Source organism: Pelophylax lessonae (genome assembly GCF_965119305.1).
Source record: "Pelophylax lessonae genome assembly, chromosome: 2".
NCBI lineage: Eukaryota > Metazoa > Chordata > Amphibia > Anura > Ranidae > Pelophylax > Pelophylax lessonae.
The window spans coordinates 647965720-647989403 of record NC_138769.1 but is presented as its reverse complement, the minus strand read 5'-3'; the positions used below and the strand labels follow the sequence as shown (position 1 = coordinate 647989403).

The following is a 23684-nucleotide window of genomic DNA, read 5'->3' as shown; positions in this document are numbered from 1 at the left end:
GATTTGTCATTTTTGGTGGGTTTTTTTTAACGAGTAATGGCGGCGATCTGCGATTTTTTTTGCGGGACTGTGACATTGCGGCGGACAGATCGGACCCTTGAATGACATTTTTGACACTTTTGGGGGTACCAGTGACATTACTACAGTAATCAGTGCTATAAATAAGCACTGTTACTGTAAAAATGACACTGGCAGGGAAGGGGTTATTTTTTATTGGTGATCAAGGGGTTAATGTATGCCTGGTGCTTACTGACGTGTGTGGGGGGAGGGGACTATATGACACAAGGACAGATCGCAGGTTCAGCTATGCTAAACCCTGCAATCTGACCCTGCCTGTCACTTAGGAGATCCGCCCGCTTGTGTTTACACAAGCAGGCGGATCTCCACACTCGATTCCCCGGTCGCCGCCGCTCCTCCCCTGGCCTGACTCCCGCTGTGACTGAATACAGTGGGAGTGAGCCTCCGGCGGCGAGCCGCCGAGTGAGGGGAATGTCTGGCGACGTAGGTCTACGTCGCCAGACGTTATCGAGCCACTTTGCCGCAGTAGAGCTCTAGTGAGCAGCGGCAAAGTGGTTAAAAAAAAGTTATTAAGGGAATTAGAGGACCTTAATTACGAAGAGCGTTTGGAGGTGCTTGATTTATTCTCCCTGGAGAAGAGATGCCTGAGAGGGGACATGATAGCAATTTACAAATACCTCAACGGTGATCAGAGCATAGAGAAAAAACTATTTAGTCGCAAGGAATGCATGAGGACACAAGGCCATACAATGCGATTGGAGGAGAAGCGTTTTAACCTCAGGCTACGCAGGGGGTTCTTTACAGTAAGGGCTACAAGACTGTGGAATTCTCTGCCACAAATGGTAGTAACTGCGGGAAGTATGGCTACTTTTAAAAGACTCTTGGACATACATCTCAAGGACATTAACATTCAGGGGTATGGGAAATGATTCACACCGACACAGGTTGAACTGGATGAACTATTGTCTTTATTCAACCTCAACTACTTTGTTACTATGTTACTATGTAAGTTAAGTAACACTTTAAGCCCAAGTTCCTCCAAGGAACTTATCCAAGCATTGCTGAGGCCTGACAGCAACAGTTCTCCAGTAGCACGGGCTACCTCCTAAGGGCAGAAGCCCCAGGACAAGAGACCTCTGAACAGACACTCTCAAACATTTATCCTCTCCCCAGCCACACCTTCTTGGCCTCCCTACGAGAGATTGGCTAAGGACAAATGAATATTCCTAATCCTATGGCTAACCCTCCTACTCTATTTCTGGAAGCTTCATCCAGAGGCTGGCAAGAGCAATCAAGCTCAAGGCTTAGTTAGGCCTTACTATGATACTATATTTTCTATATTTTTAATTGTAAACAAAAAATGCTTACATTAAGGCAGAAGTAGCACTTTTGTGTTGCTTTTTAAGCACTTGCCACTTGTCATATATCAAAATGACGGCGGCAAAGTTGTTGCACTATCCTGACTGGGCTAGAGCGGCGATCGGTGGTGTGGTGTGTCACTCTGACACACCGCATCTCGGATCCTGGTAAAGAGCCTATGACGTAGGCTCTTTACCATGTGACCAGCTGTGTCCAATCACAGCTGGTCACATAGTAAATAGGAAGTGCCGTTGATCGAAGTAGAGTAGAACCGATCGATGGCTCTCCTGATGGGGGGGGGGTCTGTGCTGGTAAGAGCATTGATTACCAGTGCAGACCCTTGGGGTATCTGGATCTGGAGCCTGTCAGTGCCCTCCTCATCAGTGCTGCCCATCATTGCCATCTATAAGTGCCGCCCACCAGTGCCTATTATTGCCATCTATCAGTGCAGCCCACCTACTGTATGCCCATCAGGGCCGCCTATCAGTGCAGCCTATCAGTGCCACCTATTAGTGCCCACTAGTGCCACCTATCAGTGCCCATCAGTGCCCCCTATCAGTTCCCACCAATGCTGCATATCAGTGCTATCTATCACTGCCACATATCAGTGCCCATCAGTGCTGCATATCAGTGCCTCATCATCAGTGCCATCCCATTAGTGCCTCATCATCAGTGCCTCTCAGTGTGGCCTCATCAGTGCAGGAAAAAACATATTTATTTACAAAATTTAATAACATATACAAAAAAACGTTTTTTTTTTTTCAAACTTTTCTGTCTTTTTTTATTTTATTAAGCAAAGAAGAAAAATCCTTGCGGTGATCAAATACCATCAAATGGTTTAGGTACAGTGTTGCATGACCGCGCAATTGTCATTCAAATTGCAACAGCGCTAAAAGCAGAAACTTGGCCTGGGCAGGAAGGGGGTGAAAGTGCCCTGTATTGAAGAGGTTAAAGTCCAGCAGCCATTACACTCAGCACCACAAATCCTTATGTGATGATATGGGAGAATTGGCTTTAAAACATAGATCCATTTAATAAGCAGCGCTACCAGTGGTTTACAACGCTGGGCACAGGCCACGAGGGGCATCAGCCATGTCCTAGGGTTTTACAGGCATTCATTTACAGCCAGCAATACCTACATTTTTTGTCAAAAGTACAGCTACCTTTTTAGAGCAGAGTACAAAAGAAATAGAAAAAAAAAAAATTATGATAGCCACTATCTGTGCAGCCAGTCTGATATAAAGCTTATCACAGCTATTAACCTGAAGGATCTAAAACTTGTTTTTGATCCTGCAGTGATTTCCTAAAATCCTATTTTCTGCAAACATGCCTTGATTTTCAAATACCTTAAATGTTACCAACATGAGCCTTAAACAAAATAAAAAAGTTTAAAGCTTTCTTTAAGTCACTGTAAACCCAATATTGAGATAATTAATACTGAAAAAATGAATTCTACTCTCTGCCTAGTGCCCACAAATGGTCAGACATAGAATAAATAAATAAATAATATTGTGTGGGCCCTTAGCATAGGTTTCCCGCTGGACATTCCAGAGTCTAGCAGCACCCAGCCAACATACCAGCACCTAAAAAAGAACTGTCTGCTGATCTTGCTCCTGACAGTGTCTGCATTATTCTAAGTTCAACATCACTTGCCAAAACCAGAGCTAATGGCAGAGCCTCTTGCCTCTCAGGTAAAATAACCACTGACACTAATGATCTGCTTATCTCTTACTGATCACCAAAAAAGGGCCACTTCATCACTGTCCAACAACATATGGGGGCACTTAGTTGACAATGAATGTAAGCTAACACTTCACATTTGACCAATAACATATAGGGGACATGACCACTGGCTACAAATGTAAGGGGTCACTCACCCCCTGATCATAAATGTAATGAACCACTGATCATTAATGTATGGGCCATTGATCACGGTGGCACTAAACTGCTGACAACAAATGTATATGAGCACTTATACTGACTGCCAAAGTATGGGAGCATTTTTCCCACTAATCAACAAATAATATGGGGCTTTGACTACTTGCAACCAATGCATGAGAAGCTTAAGAAGCTTAAGTGGGAACTTCTTCACCTAACGTCAAAATAAGGGAAAACTACACAGACCTCTGTGCACACACAGTGCATATCCCAGACAACACACAATGTTAACAGGTGCTTGATCACTTATCAAACCAAAAGTCCATAGAGTTAAAAGTCATTAATGGCACAGGGGGAGAAAAGTCCACCATGAAGGGCAGCCATCCAGAAACCAAAGCCAGGGGTTCCACAGGGCTAAAACAAAGACAAACAGAGGCACCTCTAAGTGTAGACTTTATGCAACAGGTTTAACAAATAAAAATATGCACTCACGTTAGTAAGCATATATTCATGCCCATAAAACAAGGTTCCAGTGTGGAGAAGTGTACATCATCCGGTCATGGATATCCGTCCTGCTGGAGCCGAAATCCCTTTCGCCGTGGCCGGCTTGTACGGCAAGGTTAGAACCAGGAAGTAGGCTCGGTGTATTTGCTTGACAGCGAGGCTTGGTGGATAGTCGAACATGGATGATGTCATCTGCATGCGACGCGTTTCCAAGCGTGCTTGCTGCCTGATACTTGGCATGAAGAAGGAGCGCGGCTGCCCTCCCCCAGGCAGCAAGCACTCTCAGAAACGCGTCGCATGCAGATGACATCATCCAGGTTCGACTATCCACCAAGCCTCGCTGTCAAGCAAATACACCAAGCCTACTTCCTGGTTGTAACCTTGCCGTACTAACGTGAGTGCATAATTTTATTTATTAAACCTGTTGCATAAAGTCTACACTTAGAGGCACCTCTGTTTGTCTTTGTCATATCCCAGACAAACTCCTGAAAGCAGTGATCTGTTTACCTTCACTGCTAACTACTAACATAATTGGTAATTCACCACCAACCTAAGGGAAAACTAAATTGACCACCAGTGGGTACACTTCACCACTGACAAACCATCTTCAGAATGCAATAAGTGGACCACATATTAAGGTAGCAATGCAATGAGCATCAACATAAGAGGGCACACCACCAATGACAACAAATGAAAGTGAGCACTTCACCAATGACCACAAATGTCAACTGGACAACCAATGTAAAGTGGCACTTTACTGACGACCTGTGTAGGAAAGCACTTCATTACTGATCACCATTGTAAAGGGTCACTTCTCAATGGATTAGCGAAGATCACTATATACTTTAACATAAGAATTAATAAACATCTACTCACAAAAGTGACAAACAAATATTCTTTAAATCCACCTATTACATGTTGAAGATACTGTGCCCAGTTTGTTGCATGGCAGGTGTATCAATATACGAGCTTTCAGTCACACTGTAGCTATACTCCAAACCATGGCAAACACCTGTCAGTGTCCAGGTGTGTGTCTCTACTGATGCATTTCAAATGCCATGGTCCTTTCACCAGAGCTATCAATGCTTCTAACCTACCCCCTTTTGTATTGATCCTCAGCAACTATTGTCCAATCAGATGTTCTTTATTTCACTATGTTGGTATTCCTTGCAGTATCTTCCAGGATGTTAACCCCTTGTTATCTTCAAACACTTGTGAGATGACCATGGCAGTTCATACATAACCCCCATGTATCCCAGAAACTGCAAAGTCCCTCATGCACAGTGAAGCTGGGTATATACATTGTTTTTTTTTTTTTTTTTTAAATGAAAAAAACTCAAACTCATGAATCTACACAAGCGATGTGGATGCAAGAATCTCCCCTGTCGTTCTATTGTATTCTGTAAGCGGGGGCTTCCCACGACAGAATATACTGATCAGAGCTGCAGCCATTGGCTTTAATGGCTGATCAAATGCTGATTTTCCAGCAAGACTGTTCAACAGAAGCCGGTCTAATAACTGGTTTCTGTTGAACAGAGGGTTACACAAAGAACAAACCTTTGATATGTATATACTCAGTTTAGGTCTATCATTAATCCTAAGATAAGAATAAAAAATATATGTAAAACATAAGAGTCAATATACACCAATAGCTATAAAAAGGCCTATATCTCATGAAAAAAATTAGAAATCCATTGCTCATATAGAAGACATTCCTTCCCCTGGAAATCCTTATCACAATCTGATTCCAAGATTACACTTAGCAACCTGGTCTGAAGGAAGGGAGAAATTCATGAACTAATGGTTTTAGTGGAAATTGGGGGAAGGAATATGGGGGATATTATAAGCTCTGTTTTGTTATTTTTGATTTTGGGAAAATATGAGATATTCAGAGAACTAGAATACTTTACTAGTAATGAATAGATACAGAATGTAAGGCCAGTGGTATTTCTCAATTTTAGATTAGTGTGTCTTTCTTAAAAAAAAGAACTTATAACCCTGAATACTGGGGGTCAATGCAACCAAATTTTAATTTATGCCAGAAATATGCTTATTGTTGATTAATTACATGACTTTAAACTGTGCAGTTTACTTTTGTGCTTGCTTTGTTTTACAGTTTGTTGCTCAGCCTAACTGTCAGCAGCTGTTGGCATCGCGTTGGTATGATGAATTTCCAGGCTGGAGGAGACGGCACTGGGCAGTGAAGATGTTGACATGTGTAATAATTGGACTACTTTTCCCAGTCTTCTCGGCTTGTTACTTAATAGCTCCAAAAAGCAACCTTGGACTCTTTATCAGGAAGCCATTCATCAAATTCATCTGCCACACTGCATCGTACTTGACTTTTCTCTTCCTTTTGCTGAGAGCTTCACAAAACAAATACAACAAGGACCAGCCTGGACCAGCACCTGATTCCATTGAATGGATGATATTACCGTGGGTTTTGGGTAAATGAATTAGCAAATTCAACTGTTTGTGCAAATAATTTCTAATTCTTCTATTCAGAATAAATTGGTGTTCTCTGTTACCTATCATATACGTTATATTATTAATGACCACCTAAACTTTCAGTTACAATCAACTAAACATATTCCAGATGTATCAAAACAAAAGGTGTAAGATGTCTTACAGCCAGAGTTGTATAAAGTACTCAAAACCCATACTTGAGTAAAAGTACAAGTGCTCGATCAAAAAGTGACTTGAGTAGAAGTGGAAGTGCTCGATCAAAAAGTGACTTGAGTAGAAGTACTAAAGTATTCAACATTTTTTGTACTTAAGTATTGCAAGTAGTTTTTTTTTTTAAATTTTGCTACTCAAGTACTGAAAGTAAAAGTACCAGTAGTTTTAAAAAAAATTGCTACTCAAGTACTGAAAGTAAAAGTACAAGTACTGTGTTATGTAGTTATTAAAGAAAGAAGTCAAACGTTTTAATATCATATTGTTTTTTATTATTTCAAATGCAGCTTTTAGTTTTGAGCTTCATGAAACCTGCCATCTACTGTTCTGGCAGTGGTAATTTTTATAATAGTAACGAGTAACTATGCAGCACAAAAAATAAATATCGGAGTAGAAGTATTGAAATCATCGAAAAAATGTAGTGAAGTAAAAGTGGAAGTAGGAGAAAAAAATTATACTCTAGGAAAGTACAGATACCGCCTTTCGGTACTTAAGTACAATAGTGAAGTAGTTCTACTTAGTTACTATACATCTCTGCAGTTCATTTATAGAAAGCAGGTACAGTCTGAGTAGAAAAGCCTGTCCCCTGTCCCCAGTATGTTGTAGATAAGGACTTTTGCTCTTTGTGTGGAAGCAGTGGTCTCTTTGCAGAGGTCCATCACACCCCCTGCCAATTCAGAGCTAGAGCTCTCCAATCAAGCAGAGAGAATCAGCTTTGTTGATTGCAGAGGTATTGGTCTGACTCAGAAGGGGGGGAGTGGGTGCGTCGGACCGCTGCAAAGAGACTTCTGCTTTCACAAACAGTAAAGCTTTTCTGTTCAGGCTGTGGCTGCTTTCTAAATAAAACTAACTGTAAAATGTTAAACACCATTTGTTTTGATGTACCTGAACTAAAATTTAAATTGGGCTTTCAGTAAAATCTGTATGTTTTGCATCATAGTAACTGAATCAGGTATTCATATTCCTTCTAATTTTCCAGGGGACTATTACAGTAAGTCTGTTATTTTTTATTTTTTTTGAATAAACGTTTTATTGAAAAAAAAGGAAAACGAACAATGACAAGTAATGGCAAAGTGGCAGAGTCAGCTGATACAGAGTAAAAAATAACATAACATATCAGAGAGCAACATAAACCGTATCCAAGTACCGGAGTCCTAATTATATAGCAGATAAACAAACCAGAACCTATCATAGTAGGACAAGGCGTACTGTATACGGGCGACACCTAGGTACAGTACAATACATAGGGGTGCCGATGCAGCACGGGCGAGTGCCCTAGCTACATGGGCCAAAACAAGCATGCAATAGGTCTAAGAGCTCTTAAATGGGGTAGAGGGAGACATACAATACATAACCAATTGAGGGGAAGGAGCGGACTCTGTCCCGTCAGCCTGGAAAGATATGAAAAGGAGCAGTAGGGGGGCGATAATGTGACATTTCTAGATGGCACACCTCCGGAATGGACACCCCCAGGGGGAGCTCACTGTGTCCTGTACCGGAGGACGACCATCCACCAAAGGGAGAAGACTGCTCCTCGCTAAGCAAGGGGACGTGGGGGTAAGGAAAAGTGAAGGGGGGACATGGACAAACAATAGTGGGAAGCAGACGCCAGGGGCGTCCAGAAACAGTGGGTGGGGAGGACAGGAATGTAAGGGGGAGGAGGGAGCAGGGAGAGTAGGCTAAGTAAGGAAAGGGGAACGGAGACTAGAGATAACAAGGGAATGAGTAGAGGAATGAGGGTGCATTCCCCCAGACATCGGCCGGGAGACAGGGGTGTGAAGCCTATACAGGTCCAGTCTAGGTACTCAGCAGTCGGCGGTACTCATACGATGATGCAAAGTCAATCCATGGGGCCCAAATGTCATAAAACTTGAATGGGGTTTCAAGGGCTTGAAAGGTGAGAACAGTAAGTCTGTTTTAAATACAGTGAAATAGACAGTTTGTAATAAAAGTAAATTTGTAAACCTTAACCTTTCAACCAACCCCAAATAATTCCTGATTATGCCTATTAGTAAGCAAAGCTAGACATCACAATAATAGACTAATAATGGACTTTTGGAGATTTGTCCAGTTGGTCTTTTACAGGAAAAGGTAAGATATGTTAGTATTTTCTACTGTCTATATCTCTAGACCTAGTGGACCTAATTGTAATTTTCACTGAATGTTCAATTACCTCTTTTTCATTATATGTTCAGTCTGATTGTGTCAGAATTACTTCAAATGAGTCTGCATCCTAGATTGGACTGGCTGGCTACTTACACTATATTACCAAAAGTATTGGGACACCTGCCTTTACACACACATGAAGTTTAATTGCATCCCAGTCTTAGTCCGTATTGTTCAGTATTAAGTTGGCCCACCCTTTGCAGCTATAACAGCTTCAACTCTTCTGGGAAGGCTGTCCACAAGGTTTAGGAGTGTGTCTATGGGAATGTTTGACCATTCTTCCAGAAAGGCATTTGTGGGGTCAGGCACTAATGTGGAGAAGTCCAGGCTCGCAGTCCCCACTCTAGTTCATCCCAAATGTGTTCTATTGAGTTGAGATCAGGACTTGTCTTTATGGACCTTGCTTAGTTGACTGGTCCCAATCATTTGGTGGAGGGGGGATTATGGTGTGGGGTTATCTTTCAGGGGTTGGGCTTGGTCCCTTAGTTTCAGTGAAGGGAACTCTTAAGGCGTCAGCATACCAAGACATGTTGGACAATTTCATGCTCCCAACTTTGTGGAAATTGTTTGGGGATAACCCCTTCCTGTTCCAACATTACTGTACACCAGTGCACAAAGGTCTATTAAGACATGTATGAGCGACTTTGAGGTGGAGGAACTTGAGTCCTGACCTCAACCCGATAGAACAGCTTTAGGATGAATTAGAGCAGAGACTGCGAGCCAGGCCTTCTCGTCCTCATCAGTTACTGACCTCACAAATGCGCTTCTAGAAGATTGGTCAAACATTCCCATAGACACACTCCTAAACCTTGTTGACAGCATTCCCAGAAGAGTTGAAGCTGTTATAGCTGCAAAGGGTGGGCCAACTTAATATTGAACCCCTAAATACTAAGACTGGAATCCCATTAAAGTTCATGTGTGTGTGTGTAAAGACAGGCAACCCAATACTTTTGTTAATATAGTGTATTTATGAATGGTTTAGCACATACTAAGAGAGATTACAAGCACATCTTTGGTTATGTGATGTATTTTCAGCATCATAGATTAGCACATTAGTTACTGTTATATGCTAGTAACTTAGAGTATATGTAAACCCAGTCTGAAAAATCTCATATAATCATTTTCAGTACTTTTAAATCTACAGCCTTCTTTACCATAATATCTAGTGATCCTGCCATTAAGGTTCTTGTGCAGATGTTTTCTGTTTTAGGGTGACAATGTTCTTTACTTGTCTCCAAATTGTCACAAAGGCTTTCGATGGGAACTGCAAATGGCCTTTTCATAACACATTATTCAGGCATGACTCACTGTCACCATCAGGAAACCCACCCTGAGATATGACAGGCAGCCATCAATGGAGTGCATGTATGTTGACAGTAAGTGTCTGTGAAGAGGTTGCATCAGATTAGCAGTACCATGATGCAACAAGGTGAAAAAAATGATTTGATAAGAAAAAAGGCAGCGCTGTATTGAAAAGAATATAATAGATTAGGGTTTACATTCACTTTAACTGTAACACTGAAGTATATCCTTTCCTTCTTAGCTTAGTGATTTATTTTGTATCCACAGCACTCTGCCTTATGATTTCAGGAGCACTTTACGAAAACACACCTTACAGTTACATTATAGAGCTACTTTTGTTATATGGAAGCTGGTCAATTACAGTATAAACTCTTACAAAGGTATCACCTCACAATCCCTAAAACACACATAACGGCTTCTATACCTATATTATATACCTGAGACACTGGAGTTGATTTACCAAAGATAAATACGCTGTTCTTTTTGTAAAAGAAGTTGCATTTTGCAAGAAAATTTGCCCCAGAACGCACAGTACAACATAGTATTTTGTAAAGAATCCTCAATCACGAGGAAGAAAAACCCAAAAAAATACATTTTTGTCTGCATGTGATAAGATGACCGAAATCAGCAGAACTTCATCTTCACTATGCAAAGTGCAACTTCCCTGAAAAGTGCAACTTCCCTTGCAAAGTGCAAAGCCTATTTTCCTTTAGTAAATCAACCCCACTGAAGGCCTGGGGAGGCTATTTTGGCAATATTGTTCTATTGAAGTTTTTATTAGCAATATACAAAAACACAACATCAAATCTATATTTAACCAGAGATTTCTAGGTCATTGAAGCCCATGGCAGAACCAGAAAAACAAGTAAATATTTATGTGTTTATACAAGAGCATTGCTCACACATTTTCAGTGATCTGATTTTAAGATTTAAGCCTCGTACTCACGCAACGATTGTTGGTCGACCGATCGTCCGTCTTTTGTCCAGTGTTGTTGTGTTGGTTGGAATGTGCTCTAGACTGCACACAAATTTTATCGGCCAACAAAAACCAACTTCAGAAGTGATGTCATGTGCTGGTTTACTTTCCGTGTGTTTTTTCTTCTCTGAGCATGCCCAGTCTTGCTCACCACATTTTTGTCTGCCGAAATCTGTACTGACTGAAGAAAAATCGGCCGTTCTGTTGACAGCCAACAAAAATTTTATAGCATGCACACCAGATTTTGTTCAGCCGAAAAGTCGCAGTCAGTTGTCGGAAGCATCATACTAACAAGCTGACAATCGGCCGATCAGACGTTGGCCGAAAATTCACGGCCAACAATCGTTGCGTGTGTACGAGGCTTAAGTTTGCATATTGTAATTGCACTTTGCTCTGTTTTACACAATGCACCATCATCTAACTTTTTCTATAACGTTACATAGTTACATCATAGATCTGGATGAAAAAAGACACAAGTCTAACAAGTCCAACCACAAGAGGATAATAAAATAACAAAAAACAAAACACAGAAATGGAAAATCTCCATATACACTATACAATACCTACATTTGATCCAGAGAGGGGGCAAAAACCCCACAATAAAGCATGATCCAATTTGCTCCAGTGGAAGGAAATAAATTCCTTTCTGATCCCCCAAGAGGCAGTCGGAAATTCCCTGAACCAACTTCACCTGTAAATATTAGTACCCAGTTATAGAGATGGCCTTGCGGTTCGCCCAGCGGTCTGTTCGTGGCGAACTTTGCTCATTCGCTGTTCGTCGAACATGCAAACATATGGTGATATTCGTGACCGCCATATTCTTTTACATTGTGAAGAACTTTGACCCATGAGTCATGACACATCCATCAGATTGTACAGGACAGCCAATTGAGACATTTCAGCACATGGACATACCCCCTACCTTATAAATAGACCTGATCTGGCTGCCATTTTACATTCTGTCTTTTGTCAGTGTAGGGACAGGTTTGCTGTGTGGAGCAAGGACAGACTGTTAGTGACACAAATCGCTAGCTAATAGGTCCACAAAAGTCCTTTTACTGGTATAGGTGTACTATTGTTTGGTGTGCAGTATATAGGGGTGTAATACACTTATAATATATTTTCTAATATAGAAAGCATGTTACAGTGGATTTGTATTGTGCAGCATTGTGACTGGTGAGTGGTTCTGCAACGATACTACAACTACAAAGAGTGACAAACGCTATTAGAAAAAAGTATTATAACTGGTGTGATATACCAGTCGCCCCCCCAAAAATGACAGATTGAAGCGGGGTGTTATATACCTTCTTTCTCAGGTGAACGCCTGTTGGCTATTTTTTGGGGCCTGTAATGGACGACACTTATTTATCCTGTTAATGCCTAATGTACCTCCAGCCACAGAATACAAAGTTCTTTGCTGTCAGGTGGTGAACGCCTGTGGGCTAATTTGTGGGGCCTGTAATGGCCGACACTTACTTCTGTATCCTGTGAATGCCTAATGTACCTCCAGCCACAGAATACTACGTTCTTAGCTGTCAGGTGAACGCCTGTTGGCTACTTTTTGGGGTCTGTACTGGCCGACACTTACTTCTTTATCCTGTGAATGCCTAATTTTTCAGACTGGAATTGAAAATCAATGGGTCTGTAAATGTTCCGCTAAATTGTGGAAGGGATGTGGACCCATTTTACAGACTTGTGAATGGATCCTATATGTATTTACCGGCTGCTGTCAGTTCTGGCTGATTTAGGCCGAGCTATTACACTAAAACCGAGCAATATTACAAAAAACAAAATACACATTATAACTGTATAAACGATTTATATAACTTATAAAAAAAATTAAAACATTTTATGGCAACTTTTCCAATAGCAGGATCATCTTCTGCACCCTCTTCATAGCCTGGCGTTGCCTCTCCTCCATGGCCTTCTTGCGCTCCTGAATTGACGAAATTTCGCAGATAAAAAAATAATGCTTGTCGATCGCAGATTCGCTTAATACTTCTGGTATGTCAGTGTCCATGTTGTGGGACTATGTGTGCACAGCTAGTAAGTATTTTGTGGCTGCAAATATGACCTGGAGGTTTTTCATGTTCGCCCGCCATTAAAATGAATTGGACCCTGCGTGAACCTGCGGTTTGCGAACATTTGAGCGAGTTCGCGCAATCGCGTTCGCGAACCATCCCATCAGATGTTCGTCCATCACTACCCAGTTCTATTAATTGCATTTAGGAATGAACCCAGGACTTTTTTTAAAACAATCTACTAATCTGTCAAGAACCAGCTCTTGAGGGTGTCTATTCAAAATTTTCACAGCTCTTAGTGTGAAGAAGCCTTTCCCTATTTGGAGATTAAAGGATAAGTTTACTTTTTCACAAAAAAAAAAATGCACTTTTTGTTGCGGGAGTCTGTAAAGCATTGCACCAGCGATCAGCAGATTGCTGGTGCCATGCAGGTCTCCTGCAGATCTGTCAGGGTATTAGCTTGCTTGTTCCTCTTTTGAGGAAGCCGATACATGCTGACAAGAATAATTTTTTTATTACCACAGCGCTCAAAGTGCCGTGGTAGTTTTTTGAAAACTACAAGCCGACAACCGCAAAGGCTGCTGGACCTTGTAGTTTCCATTCACAGAGCGCTGTGAATAAATGACGTGGCCGGGTGGCCAGAGCCCTGTGCGGCTGCATTTTTTTAAAATGTTGACAGTTAGCGGGGAGGAGAAGATCCCCCGCTTGCTGTCACAGCGGGGGAGTGGGAGGTGCGGGGGCCGGTGATTTCATAACATGTTACATGTTACATGTTACACCCCAAATATAGGTGTAATGTCTAATATGTTATGAAAGGTGAACTTATCCTTTAACCACTTCTGGATCGGAAGATTTTCCCCCTTAATGACCAGGCCATTTTTTGCGATTTGGCACTGCGTTACTTTAACTGACAATTGCGCGGTCGTGCGATGCTGTACCCAAATAAAATGTATGTCCTTTTTTTTTTCAACACAAATAGAGCTTTCTTTTGGTGGTATTTGATCACCTCTGCAATTTTTATTTTTTTGCGCTATAAACAAAAAAAGCGACAATTCTAAAAAAAAAAAAAAAAAAAACTATATTTTTCACTATCTGCTCTATCCCAGTAAAAAAAATTAAAAATCTAATTTTTTCATAATTTTCAGCCAATTTGTATTCTGCTACATATTTTTGGTAAAAAAAATACCAATAAGTGTATTTTGATTGGTTTGCGCAAAAGTTATCGTGTCTACAAACTAGCGGAAAGATTTTTGTCATTTTTATTTATATATTCATTTTTTATTAGTAATGGCGGTGATCAGTGATTTTTACCGGGACTGCGACATTGTGGCGGACAGATTGGAGCCCCAACTGACATTTTTGACACTTTTAGGGGGACCAGTGACATTGCTACAGTAATCAGTGCTAAAAATATGCTACTTACTAATGACACTGGCAGGGAAGGGGTTAACACCAGGGGTGATCAACGGGTTAAATGTATGCCTAGGAAGTGTTTTCTAACTGTGCGGGGGGGCTTATGACATCAACACAGGGACCTGTGTAGATTTCATAATTTCAAATAGGAAGAACACAGGAGCTCTATATTGATTACTGACAGAACAAGGGTCTGCTCTGTTTACAACGTTTTGGCTCTACGGGGAATGATCGCGGGTGCCCAGCGGCAATCGCAGCCGCCGGCCCCGCAGATCAGCTTCCCAGCTGAGGAATGGGTGTGTGCCCCCACGATCGCTCCCGCGAAGCGTCGTACAGGTACAGCGATTTACGGGAACCTGATGACCTGCCACCGTATATCTGTGGCGGCTCGTTGGCAAGTGGTTAAATCTCTTTTCCTCCAGATGTAAAGAGTGCCCCCTTGTCCTCTGTGATGACCTTAAAGTGAATAACTCAACACCAAGTTCACTATATGGACCCCTTATGTATTTATACATGTTGATCATATCCCCCCTTAATCTCCTCTTCTCAAGAGAGAATAAATTCACTTCCTCTAATCTTTCCACAAAGCTGAGCTCCTCTATGCCTCTTATCAGTTTGGTTGCTCATCTCTGCACTTTCTCCAGTTCCCCAATACTGGTGCCCAAAACTGAACTACATATTCCAGATGAGGTCTTACTAATGATTTGTACAGGAGCAAAATTAAACCACAGCTTGTCATTGTATGTTATTATTAAGCTTTTGATCTACCAGAACAGCCAGATCCTTCTCTACCATTGATTGCCTAGGTTGTACTCCCCCTAGTATGTATGATGCATGCATCTTTTTAGCGCCCAAGTGTATAACTTTATATTTATCAACATTAAATCTCATTTGCCACATAGCTGCCCAATTAAACAGTACATTGAGGTTGACTTGTAAGTCGGAGACATCCTGTAAAGAAGTTATTCCACTGCAAAGCTTGGTGTCATCTGCAAAGACAATGGTACTTTTAATCCCAAACTCTATATCATTTATAAATATATTAAAGTGATTGTTAACAATCACCTTGTAAAACAAAATATTCAGTTTAAAATATAAATCAAAAGCAAAACATTTTTGTATAGATTTAAAAAAACATTATAATTACCTTTTTTTTCCTTTTTTATAAGAGATCACATTCCCTCTGTTCTCAGCTGCATACGAGCTGAAGGGAGAAGAAGCAGCACACTGAGCTTCCTAGGTAATGGCTGTGTAGCAGGGGCATGTCAGAACAAGTCTGATCATTGGAGAAGAGCAGCCTGAGTTGCCAGCATAGCTAGAGAACTGACCATGATGTGCTCTCCTGCTTAGTGTGATCCGTTTTTAATAGGAAAGCAAGGGAACTAGCAGGAACACCAGGAATTTCACACATAGGAAGCAATGCAAAGAGAACGTGATATTGCAAGTACATGGTACAGCAGGCACAGATCAGGAATATAAATTGTTGGGGTAGCAAACGCTTTAAAAAGTAGGGGTCCAAAAACTGAACCTTGGTGTACACCACTAATAACGTTAGACCATTCAGAGTATGAATAATTAACCACTACTCTCTGAATACAATATTTTAGCCAGTTTTCTATCCATTTACAAACTGATCTTTCCAGGCCTGTAGACTTTACCGGCCGATCAGACGTTGGCCGAAAATACACGGCCAACAATCGTTGCGTGTGTACGAGGCTTAAGTTTGCATATTGTAATTGCACTTTGCTCTGTTTTACACAATGCACCATCATCTAACTTTTTCTATAATGTTACATAGTTACATCATAGATCTGGATGAAAAAAGACACAAGTCTAACAAGTCCAACCACAAGAGGATAATAAAATAACAAAAAACAAAACACAGAAATGGAAAATCTCCATATACACTATACAATACCTACATTTGATCCAGAGAGGGGGCAAAAACCCCACAATAAAGCATGATCCAATTTGCTCCAGTGGAAGGAAATAAATTCCTTTCTGATCCCCCAAGAGGCAGTCGGAAATTCCCTGAACCAACTTCACCTGTAAATATTAGTACCCAGTTATAGAGATGGCCTTGTGGTTCGCCCAGCGGTCTGTTCGTGCGAACTTTGCTCGTTCGCTGTTCGTCGAACATGCGAACAAATGGTGATATTCGCGACCGCCATATTCTTTTACATTGTGAAGAACTTTGACCCATGACACATCCATCAGATTGTACAGGACAGCCAATTGAGACATGAGGTTGTACTCCCCCTAGTATGTATGATGCATGCATCTTTTTAGCGCCCAAGTGTATAACTTTATATTTATCAACATTAAACCTCATTTGCCACATAGCTGCCCAATTAAACAGTACATTGAGGTTGACTTGTAAGTCGGAGACATCCTGTAAAGAAGTTATTCCACTGCAAAGCTTGGTGTCATCTGCAAAGACAATGGTACTTTTAATCCCAAACTCTATATCATTTATAAATATATTAAAGTGATTGTTAACAATCACCTTGTAAAACAAAATATTCAGTTTAAAATATAAATGAAAAGCAAAACATTTTTGTATAGATTTAAAAAAACATTATAATTAGGGTTGAGCGAACACCTAGATGTCCGTGTTCGACGGGTTCGGCCGAACTTTAAAAAAAAGTCCGGGTCCGTGTCCCGGACTTTTACCAAACTTTTCCCGGACACCGAACCCCATTGAAGTCAATGGGGACCCGAACTTTAAGGCACTAAAATGGCTCTAAAACACCAAAGGAAAGGGCTAGAGTGCTGCAAATGGCAGCAAAACGTAATTAAGAGCATGGCAAGTGCTCTGCAAACAAATGTGGATAGGGAAATAACTTAAAACAACAAAAAAAAACAGAAAAATAAAACAATGTTCTTCTTCATCTCTGAAGGACGAGGCCCATATGGAGTAGGAGGGAGGTTGAGGTGGTGGTGGATGTGGCGGTGACTAGACATATGCCGGTTTTCGGTAATTCGATATATCGCGGTATTGCATAGCCACGGTATTGTTATTGTGGCATTTTTAAAATACCGAGTTTCTCTGTCAAGTCTGCCTGACTTGTGAATTGATACATTTCAGTGAGCTGGATGACTCATTCACTCACTCAGCTAACACCTTTCAGCATTAAGTCTCCTAACTATAAACAAAAATGATTACATTTGTATCTTTTCCTTCCCTCTGCCAGGGAGAAAGGAAGTTTAACCTCTTAAAGACTGGATCTTTTTCTGACACTTGCTGTTTGCAAGTTAAAATCAGTTTTTTTTTTGCTAGAAAAGTACTTAGAACCCCCAAACATTTTATATATTTTTTTAGCAGAGACCCTACAGAATAAAATGGCGATTGTTGTAATATTTTATGTCACACTGTATTTGCGCAGCAGTCTTTCAAACGCAATGATTAGACTTTAATGAATAAAAAAAAAAAAAAAAACGTAACAGTAAAGTTATCCCAATTTTTTTTTTTTTTGTTACACAGAGAATCGTGAGAGAATCGTGATCTTTATTCCAAGCTAAAAAATCGTGATTCTCATTTTGGCCAGAATCGTGCAGCTCTAATAAATATATATATACACACACACACGCCTAGCAGCCCACATTACATTATTATATAGCCATCAAGCAGTGTCTGGCCTACCTGGTGATGACTGGTCCTGGCGCTCTGATCCGATGGCCTGGTCTTTAAAGGGGCAAATCCTTGCGATCCAGAAGTGGTTAAACCTGCAGGAGGACCGGTGTTTTTATCTATTAATGACTTTACTATTGCTTTAGGCCTGGTTCACATGTATGCGGGTTGGTGGTTCACATGTATGCGGGTTGGCGGTTCACATGTATGCGGGTTGGCGGCCCACATTTGCACAGGCATAGCAGCCCATTGATTTGAACGGGCTGCTATGCCCTCATTTTCCGCAGAAAAAAGGTGCATGCAGCATTTTTTTTAAATTCAGTGGCCTTGAAATCCATCCTGCTTTTGCACCATGCGACTAACCTGCAGTTCCTGCTCTGGCAAGCTTTCTGCATTTTTTGTATACGTGGGCACGGCATTTAAAAATAAACAGTTTGCGTGTGCAGCAACGGCAGGTAAGTCGCATGGTGCAAAAGAAGGATGGATTTCATGGCCACTGCATTTTTTTAAATTCTGCATGCACCTTTTTTCAGCTGAAAACGCAGGCATAGCAGCTCAAGCCCATTCACATCAATGGGCTGCTATGCCTGTGCAAATGTGGGCCCCCAACCCGCATACATGTGAACCAGGCCTAAAGCAATAGTAAAGTCATTAATAGATAAAAACACCGGTCCTCCTGCAGGTTTAACCAATTAATGACTTTACTATTGCTTTAGGCCTGGTTCACATGTATGCGGGTTGGGGGCCCACATTTGCACAGGCATAGCAGCCCATTGATGTGAATGGGCTTGAGCTGCTATGCCTGCGTTTTCAGCTGAAAAAAGGTGCATGCAGAATTTAAAAAAATGCAGTGGCCATGAAATCCATCCTTCTTTTGCACCATGCGACTTACCTGCCGTTGCTGCACACGCAAACTGTTTATTTTTAAATGCCGTGCCCACGTATACAAAAAATGCAGAAAGCTTGCCAGAGCAGGAACTGCAGGTTAGTCGCATGGTGCAAAAGCAGGATGGATTTCAAGGCCACTGAATTTTAAAAAAATGCTGCATGCACCTTTTTTCTGCGGAAAATGAGGGCATAGCAGCCCATTCAAATCAATGGGCTGCTATGCCTGTGCAAATGTGAACCACCAACCCGCATACATGTGAACCAGGCCTAAAGCAATAGTAAAGTAATTTATAAACAACACCTCCTTCAGGTTTAACCACTTCTTGACCACAAGGATTTGCCCTCTTAATGACCAGGCCATCGGATCGGAGCCGAGCGCCAGAACCAGTTATCACCAGTTAGGCCAGACACTGCTTGATGACCTATTTTAGGCCTGGTTCACAGAGTCTGTACTGACTGACTATATAATAATGTGCATAAGTGAACCAAAGCCCCTAAATTCAGCAATGAAATTGAAGTGAGGTGGAAATTTAATAATTTAAATTTAATAATAGAATACCGTGATAATACCGTATACCGTGGCAAAACCTTAATCAATTAATCGCAGCATGAAAATCTGATACCGTCACAAGCCTAGCGGTGACATAGGCGTGCGCACAGGGTGTGCTGGGTGTGCCTGGGCACACCCTAATCACCTAGGGCACATAGCATTGCCAGTGAGGAGATGGGAAAGATCTCCCTGGGACCTGCTCTGCTCTATTTCTCCTTGCCTACAGGTACATGGCCCCGATACATTACTCTCCCTGCTGGCAAACACATGCATGTGTATTTCAACTTTGGGGTGCACACCTTAATGCAATAGGCTGCGCACACCTATGGGCGGTGTAGGTGGAAGCGGCGGTGGAGGAGGACCAGGGCCGGATTAACAGCATCATGGGCTTGGTGCTGAGGATTTTGAAGGGCCTTAAGGGCCGTGCCTTGCCATGCACCCAGAGGAGGAAGGGTGCAGCCATGCATGCCTAATTCAACATGGGATGCTGTCTCTGAAGCCCATAAACACATCCATGCATCGCCAACTGTCCCTCCTTGTCCGGCCTTCACGCTGTGTGGGGAGGTTCTGAGGGTGCTGCCTGGGGAAGCGAGCATAGAAGCCAGACTTCTGTGTTTACAAGTGACAGAAGAGCGGTAACAGTGAATATGGCCAACCCGGGGCCTATATAAAAGGTAGGGGCCTGGAGCTGCAGCTCCAATAGCCCCTACATTAATCTGGCCCTGAGGAGGAGGACGAGGTAGCCAACACTGCTTCTTTTCAAAAATTTTAAATGAGGGTACACCCCAAAAGAGTGAGAAAGAGCAAAAATGGAACAATGGGTGGGTAAGGTCGGTATCCATTGCTATTCTGCATAAGGTACGGAAAAGTCCCGTGGGATCCATGCCTGGTTCATTTTAATGAACGTGAGCTTGTCCACATTGTCTCTGGACAGGCGGCTGCGCTTGTCTGTTATAACGCCCCCAGCCGTGCTAAATACCCGTTCAGATAATACACTGGCTGCAGGGCACGCCAGCACCTCCAAGGCGTAAAGGGCAAGCTCAAGCCATGTGCCCAATTTGGAGACCCAGAAGTTGAAGGGGGCAGACCCGTCATTCACTACATGTAGGCGTGTGCACACATACTGCTCCACCATGTTGGTAAAATGCTGCCTCCTGCTAAGACGTTCCATCTGAGCTGCTGGTGCTGCTGTTTGTTGTGGCGTGCTGACAAAGCTTTTCCACATTTCGGCCATGCTAACCCTGCCTTCTGAGGTGCTGGCGGTGCCCTGGTTGCGTTGGCGACCTCCTCCTCCTCCTCCTCTGCCTTGTGCTTCCACTGTGGCCCCGCTGTCAGATGGGAATGCCAGCAGCATGGCGTCTACCAGCGTGCGCTTGTACTCGCGCATCTTGCGATCGCGCTCCAGTGAGTGAATTAAGGACGGTACGTTGTCCTTGTAACGGGGATCCAGCAGCGTGGCCACCCAGTAATCAGCACAAGTTAGAATGTGGGCAACTCGGCGGTCGTTGTGGAGACACTGCAGCATGTAATCGCTCATGTGTGCCAGGCTGCCCAGAGGCAACGAAAGGCTGTCCTCTGTGGGAGGTGTATCGTCCGTGTCCTCTGTATCCCCCCAGCCACGCACCAGTGATGGCCATGAGCTGGCCTGGGTGCCACCCTGCTGTGAACATGGTTCCATCTCCTCCTCCAGCTCCTCCTCCTCCTCATCCTCCTCATCCTCCAGAACTGTGCCCCTGCTGGACAATTGCGTCCCTGGCGTTTGCGTGTGCAGGAACCCACCCTCGGAGCCCCTTGCGAATGACTGCCCTGAAAGCCTTGGAAATGTTACCTCTTCATCCTCCTCCTCCTCCTCATCCTGTGCCACATCCTCTTCCATCATCGCCCGAATTGTTTTTTCAAGGAGGCATGGAAGTGGGATAGTTAAGCTGAGAACGGCGTCATTGCCACTGGCCATGTTGGTGGAGTACTCAAAACAGCGCAACAAGGCACACAGGTCTCGCATGGAGGCCCAGTTAAATTAAATAGCGGAATAGAAAATATGATCCAAAAAAAGTGTATGTATATCACACGTACACAACCACACTGGGCCCCAATTACTATTGTTTGTACCCCTAAAAGGCTAGATGAGGAGTAGGGGGAGTATGGAACAGGCAGCACCCTCAAACCTTCAGAAGTATGAGATGAACCCCAACAACTTGGAAAGGTGGATCTCTCTCACACGTACCGACACAGACTATCCCGCAATTCAATTGATCCTCAAAGGTTTTTATTGAATAGCGGAATAGGAAATATGATCAAAAAAAGTGTATGTATCTCGCACGTACACAACCACACTAGGCCCCAATTACTATTGTTTGTACCCCTAAAAGGCTAGATGAGGAGTAGGGGGGGTATGGAACAGGCAGCACCCTCAAACCTTCAGAAGTATGAGATGAACCCCAACAACTTGGAAAGGTGGATCTCTCTCACACGTACCGACACAGACTATCCCGCAATTCAATTGATCCTCAAAGGTTTTTATTGAATAGCGGAATAGGAAATATGATCAAAAAAAGTGTATGTATCTCGCACGTACACAACCACACTAGGCCCCAATTACTATTGTTTGTACCCCTAAAAGGCTAGATGAGGAGTAGGGGGGGTATGGAACAGGCAGCACCCTCAAACCTTCAGAAGTATGAGATGAACCCCAACAACTTGGAAAGGTGGATCTCTCTCACACGTACCGACACAGACTATCCCCCAATTTAACTGATCCCCAAAGGTTTTTGATTAAATAGCGGAATAGAAAATATGATCCCAAAAAAGTGTATGTATATCACACGTACACAACCACACTGGGCCCCAATTACTATTGTTTGTACCCCTAAAAGGCTAGATGAGGAGTAGGGGGAGTATGGAACACGCAGCACCCTCAAACCTTCAGAAGTATGAGATGAACCCCAACAACTTGGAAAGGTGGATCTCTCTCACACGTACCGACACAGACTATCCCGCAATTCAATTGATCCTCAAAGGTTTTTATTGAATAGCGGAGTAGGAAATATGATCAAAAAAAGTGTATGTATCTCGCACGTACACAACCACACTAGGCCCCAATTACTATTGTTTGTACCCCTAAAAGGCTAGATGAGGAGTAGGGGGGGTATGGAACAGGCAGCACCCTCAAACCTTCAGAAGTATGAGATGAACCCCAACAACTTGGAAAGGTGGATCTCTCTCACACGTACCAACACAGACTATCCCCCAATTTAACTGATCCCCAAAGGTTTTTGATTAAATAGCGGAATAGAAAATATGATCCAAAAAAAGTGTATGTATATCACACGTACACAACCACACTAGGCCCCAATTACTATTGTTTGTACCCCTAAAAGGCTAGGAGTAGGGGGAGTATGGAACAGGCAGCACCCTCAAACCTTCAGAAGTATGAGATGAACCCCAACAACTTGGAAAGGTGGATCTCTCTCACACGTACCAACACAGACTATCCCCCAATTTAACTGATCCCCAAAGGTTTTTGATTAAATAGCGGAATAGAAAATATGATCCCAAAAAAGTGTATGTATATCACACGTACACAACCACACTAGGCCCCAATTACTATTGTTTGTACCCCTAAAAGGCTAGGAGTAGGGGGAGTATGGAACAGGCAGCACCCTCAAACCTTCAGAAGTATGAGATGAACCCCAACAACTTGGAAAGGTGGATCTCTCTCACACGTACCAACACAGACTATCCCCCAATTTAACTGATCCCCAGAGGTTTTTGATTAAATAGCGGAATAGAAAATATGATCCCAAAAAAGTGTATGTATATCACACGTACACAACCACACTAGGCCCCAATTACTATTGTTTGTACCCCTAAAAGGCTAGGAGTAGGGGGAGTATGGAACAGGCAGCACCCTCAAACCTTCAGAAGTATGAGATGAACCTCAACAACTTGGAAAGGTGGATCTCTCTCACACGTACCAACACAGACTATCCCCCAATTTAACTGATCCCCAAAGGTTTTTGATTAAATAGCGGAATAGAAAATATGATCCCAAAAAAGTGTATGTATATCACACGTACACAACCACACTAGGCCCCAATTACTATTGTTTGTACCCCTAAAAGGCTAGGAGTAGGGGGAGTATGGAACAGGCAGCACCCTCAAACCTTCAGAAGTATGAGATGAACCCCAACAACTTGGAAAGGTGGATCTCTCTCACACGTACCAACACAGACTATCCCCCAATTTAACTGATCCCCAAAGGTTTTTGATTAAATAGCGGAATAGAAAATATGATCCCAAAAA

General features: G+C 42.5%; 1 protein-coding gene across 2 annotated transcripts in view; it reads left to right on the top strand.

Moving 5' to 3' along the window:
* Nucleotides 1–23684, top strand: part of TRPC4 (transient receptor potential cation channel subfamily C member 4) — a 325733-nt gene that overhangs the window by 192998 nt on the left and 109051 nt on the right. For both annotated transcript variants that reach the window (XM_082247790.1, XM_082247791.1), the window contains exon 4: nt 5876–6206. In XM_082247790.1, the coding sequence (XP_082103916.1) occupies nt 5876–6206 (331 nt within the window). The remainder of the gene's footprint in view (nt 1–5875; nt 6207–23684) is intronic.